The sequence below is a fragment of the Gymnodraco acuticeps genome, unplaced genomic scaffold (genome assembly GCF_902827175.1).
Source record: "Gymnodraco acuticeps unplaced genomic scaffold, fGymAcu1.1, whole genome shotgun sequence".
NCBI lineage: Eukaryota > Metazoa > Chordata > Actinopteri > Perciformes > Bathydraconidae > Gymnodraco > Gymnodraco acuticeps.
The window spans coordinates 545,528-550,612 of record NW_022992287.1 but is presented as its reverse complement, the minus strand read 5'-3'; the positions used below and the strand labels follow the sequence as shown (position 1 = coordinate 550,612).

The window sequence follows — 5,085 nt, the reverse complement described above, 5'->3', positions numbered from 1 at the left end:
GAGAGGAAGATCATGCATGTAATGACGGACCACAGTGAGGGAATGGTTTGGAAACCCTCCTCCAGAGTGGGCCCTCACGAATATATGTACAGCCAGTCTAAACACAGTCATTAATCGGGGTATCTGGGTTTGAATCTACGTGTTGTTGCCATTCTCTTCTTTATATCAATATTAAAAGTGTGTTAAATATACTATATCATAACATATATTTATCATTTTCAACTTTCCTTGTATCGGAAACAAAAGGTTGCACAAAATAAATGTGCTGCCGTTGTGCGTAGGACTGGGTACAGGCCATGGATATGAGAGGGGGGAAATTGTTTAGGTTTTGAGTTCAAATATAAACACATTTTCTTTTCTCCAGAATCGCTGACTCTACCTTAACTCTTTACACTCCAAGCTGAGCAGAGCATCAGAGGATGTCCCAGACTTTTCTGCTGAATCTCACCACAGAACCAAACCCCTTTGTTTACAACATGCTGGCATGATTTTCTCCATTGCAATGAGCTGTTGCATTGACATTGCAGTGGTGCTCAAAAGACAACGTTTGTTTTTATTTTGTTATTTTGGGTATGCTTTGATTCAGGGTTTTGTTATTTTCGAATTTAACACTACTGTAACAGCAATGATATGGGCTTTTGAATCTGGTACACTAACTGAGGTGGAGCCCAGGTGTGGGAATCTGATCTACAGTAGAGGTCACTGCAGAGGGCACCGGTTGCATGAAGGCATGGCTCTTTTGCGAGTGACTTGAGGTCAAGTAGATGCAGTCTGCATCTCAGATGTTCAGAGTTGACGGCCAGGCGACTTTTTTCAAACACATTTGATATCCAGTGACCGGATATGTCCAATGAGAACTGCAGGAGAGTGGAAAACTATAAAATAAACTATAAAATGTGAGTTTTCCATTTCATTCTTCTTGGTCCATAAGTTTTACAGCAGTTATTTTCTAGTTGTGCAAACTTCCCTGCTTTGGGACACCCCCCAGACAGCCCCGAGATAGTTACCGGACGCACCCCTCACTGTAACGTCATTAGTCACGTGCTGCGCGCGACCAGTTATAAACAGACTTTCAGCAAGTGAACGGGTCGTTGTGTGTTCCACGTTGTGCGTTTATGAAACTGTGTATTGTTACTGTGGCATAGGCACCTGTTTGTATCAATGTTTGCATCTGAATAACAGTTTACAGACAATAATCGGCGTAGTGTGTATATATACTGTGTACAGTACTTGTTTGTAGTGATGGCAAAATGAAGCTTTGAATGAAGCGTCGAACCACTTGGACAATTGTGTCGGAAATAGGTTCATTTCTCGAAGCTTCAGTTACAGCGACCTCTCCTGGCGAAGTGCAAAGCTGCAGTGGGTTTAAATAATTAAAAAAATATTCGATGCACACACACACACTAAGACTGAATATCATGTTCTATTTGCAATTAAAGATTGATAATTGTGTGTATTGGGTTATTGAGAAGAGACTAGAGAGTGCTAGACATGTTTTTGGGCGGAGAGGGCCTTTTATCAGTTATTAAAGTTGAAAAGCAATGATTTAAAATACGTCCATTCCGGGATTTGAACCAGCTGCGCGGAGGACATCCAGGCATTCGGGCCGCCGGCTCTCCCCACTGGGCTATCTATTGCTTGAAATATTTAACAGTTTTTATATTACTGATAATTGTCTTTTTGTTCACAACTTCTCCACATTTCGAAGTGTTTCCCGAGCCAGAACGACCTATCTTTCTTCCTGGCTTGCTCTATAATGATATCAAATGCAATACCAACAACAACTCAACAGCAACAACGCAAACTACGACAACAACCCACACATTGTGCATTGTTTAGAGCGGTCATAAAGTGTTGAAGCACTCAAGTTTGAAACTGTTTCAACCGGTCAGAATCGAGACGAGGCAGTGGATTGAATCGCGTGAATGGACCGTGAACCAGTCAAGTGATTCATTCGGGAAATGAAGCAGTTGCTGCTTCGGACGTCACATGTCACGTGATTTGAAGCAGTTGCTGCTTCGGACGTCATATGTCACGTGATTTGAAGCAAGCTTCGAAGCACTGCTTCTATGGAATAGGAAGTCCAGGGTTGAAGCTCCGTTCGAAGCTTCAGTGTCAAACTGCCATCACTACTTGTTTGCCGTAAGTGTGACTGGCTGGCTGTTAACTGTTCAGTAGTGTAACTTTCTGTCCGCTGTGACTGTCGATATAATTACTTTTGGTATGTACGATCGACGTATATTTCCAGTCTTGTGCTATTGTTGTGAGCTGTGTATAACTATGCCTCTGTCAGCCGCCATTACCGCATGTAAAACGTTATCCCCCTGTAAGCCGCCATTATCACGTGTTAAAACATGTGCGCTTGTTGCGGTCAAGTGAGCCCTCTTGCGGGCATTTCTGTTATTGTTTATCATGAAGCTGACAGTTCCAGCATTTATGTATATGTATTGTTCCTAGCAGGAAATCGTAATGTAACTATTAGGATTCATATTGTCATTCACTAATTTGATCTACTCTGTTTATTTATATTTCTTAGATAACCACAACATAACAAATGAACATCCTGTAACACCATAACTCCTGTGAACAATTAAAGTTTGGATATCTACACCCCCTGGATTGCTGCAATCTTTCTGACAGAAGATTTAGGCCAGACTTGTATACACCAGCATCAATTATTCATAATTTCACAAGTGGTCCTTCGAGCCGGAGGTATACAAGCTGCGCTATGGCCACATCCAGGGAGCTGTATGATGGGCAGCCACCGCTCAGTCCCCGTCCCAGCAGAGTGCAGCGCATTCCCGGACATCTGGAGGACTTCGAGCTCAGCTACCCACATCAACCTCTTTATCCCCCCCAGATGAGGCCAGTCTCATCACCGAGGCCAGAATATGACGAGTCGCCCAGCCATGGAGGACATGTCAGCTACCCTGTAGCAGCACATCACCCTGTTGGCACTCCAGATCACAACTGGCAACGATTAGAGGCACGCTGGCAGACGATTAGCAGGCAGATGCAAGAGCTAGAAACTGACATGGACAAGGTAAAGATCACCGCACACCCAAAAAGTGCCCTGGGTTACCCTTCATACCACTCACAACAGTTTCCAGCATACCAGAGTCGCTATAGCAGCCTCCCTCAACTGGAGCTGTGTTCTCCCACGAACCAACGTATGGAAGAAACAGGTTTACTCTCATATCCTCAAGCTCATCCTGCTCCTCCCCAAACGTCTCCGTCAACGTCTCCTTCAACGTCTCCACCTCAATCACAGGCTAATACTCCTGCACCGCAGACACAGCAGACTTCCCCCGCGGCGCCGGTTACTTCTGCTGAACAGATGCAGCCTGCACCTCCTATGGCTCCAAGAGCTTCTGCAACAGACACGCATTCTGCACCCACTGCTTCGCTGATGCAGCCTGCGTCACCTGTCACTTCTCCTGCTGTGGTACAGCCTGAACCTCCTGCCTTGCTAATACATCCAGGTGTTATTCCTGCCCCTGTTGCATACCCGCAGTCTGCGCCAGCTCCACCGGAACAGCCATATAATCCACATCACCGGTACTGGCAGACGGCTCCACAGCCATATCAGCCTATGCAGTATGCTGCACCACCTCGAGTACATCACTCCTACATGATGCAGCCTCCTGCACCGGCCTGGCCTACAGCTAATCCTAACATACCCAGTATGATGGAGATGGCGATTGCATCATCATATGGCATCCCAAAGCCAAGATTAACCATCTTCAGCTCAGGAAAAGAAACTGACTTTCTTATGCTTAAAAAGGGATTGGACAGCGTGCTTGGCCCTCACCAACACCTGTCCGAGGATTATAAATACCAAATCCTCCTCGATCACCTCACCTTTCCATCTGCACTCCAGGTAGCTAAGAGTTACATCAACAGCCCAACTCCATACACAAGTGCCATGCAAACCCTGACCCAACGCTATGGCCAGCCAAGACAACTGGTGCAGGGAGAGCTTAAAGCCATATTGAACGCTCCAGCAGTGAAAACTGGTGATTATCAAGCGTTTGAAGACTTTGCAGCATCAGTTGGCACTCTGGTGGGAATGCTAAACACCATGGAAGGCCCCTCATCAGCCGAGCTGAGATGTGGGTCTCATGTTGACACCTTATTCAGCAAACTCCCTCCTCACTTCAGAGACTCGTTCGTGGAATACTGCTTCAACAGAGGAATCATCCAGAGCGGTAGTAACCTCACATATACTCTCCCTGACCTAGCTGCGTGGCTCGAGAGGAAAGTCCAGACATTACAGGTTTCACGTCGAATAACTCTCACATGTCCAGAGCCTGCACACACAGACAGTAAGGAGCGAAGAGTGGCTAAGCCACAGAGAGTCAGACCTGCTACTATACTGCTTGGTAGCCAGCAGGGAGCCCAACACTCTAATCCAGTGGTCTCCAAACTAAGGCCCGCGGGCCGGGTACGGCCTGCCTCCACATTTGGCCCTGCCCCCTGAACAATAGCAGAGACGCATTATGATTTATTATTATTATTATTATTATTTTTAAATTGATTTTTTATTTTATTTTGTTCAGTCTGGCCACGCGAATCCTAGACTAGCCCCTGTCAAAATGTTGTGACCTGCTCTATCTAAATCAGTCGCATTGACCCGAAGACACCTTTTGAGTTGAATACACTGTTGGAAAGAGGATATTCCTAGCTTTCTAATGATATCAGGATTGTTTTTGTACTTCAAATATTAAGCGAAATATGTCACATTATATAATGACTGTCACCGAGTCATCATTTTGAGAAAAAGGCCTTCAAAGTTGTCTCTTCTCTGGAATCCATCGATCTGATTGATTATTAGCGGAGCAAATGATCAAAATACTACCGAGGGAAGATATTTTTGTTTGGAGGGGAAGCTCGCGAGTGTGTGTGTACACGTGTACGTGTGTGTGTGCTTGTGTAATTTTGCGTTTGTGTGTATTGTGTTTGTTTCCCGGGGAAAACAATCACGAGAAACCCCGGCTGTTGTTATGCCTGCTGTGACGTCAAGTTACTCCGTTCTCCGCTTGTAATTATGCCGAAGCTTCAAAGTTGTATTTATCATCTGAATTT

At 45.3% G+C, this 5,085-nt stretch overlaps 1 protein-coding gene across 2 annotated transcripts; it reads left to right on the top strand.

The window, feature by feature from the left end:
* The first annotated feature begins 2,082 nt into the window (after positions 1 to 2,082).
* LOC117540819 (extensin-like) lies at positions 2,083 to 4,581 on the top strand. Of its 2 annotated transcripts, none has more exons than XM_034207683.1 (2): positions 2,083 to 2,142; positions 2,537 to 4,581. In XM_034207683.1, the coding sequence occupies exon 2, from the start codon at positions 2,729 to 2,731 to the stop codon at positions 4,478 to 4,480; it is 1,752 nt and encodes a 583-aa protein (XP_034063574.1). In that variant the 5' UTR covers positions 2,083 to 2,142; positions 2,537 to 2,728; the 3' UTR covers positions 4,481 to 4,581. The 2 variants fall into 2 exon arrangements, with proteins under 2 accessions (XP_034063574.1, XP_034063575.1); XM_034207684.1 differs by having other exon boundaries at positions 2,084 to 2,221.
* The last annotated feature ends 504 nt before the right edge of the window (positions 4,582 to 5,085 follow it).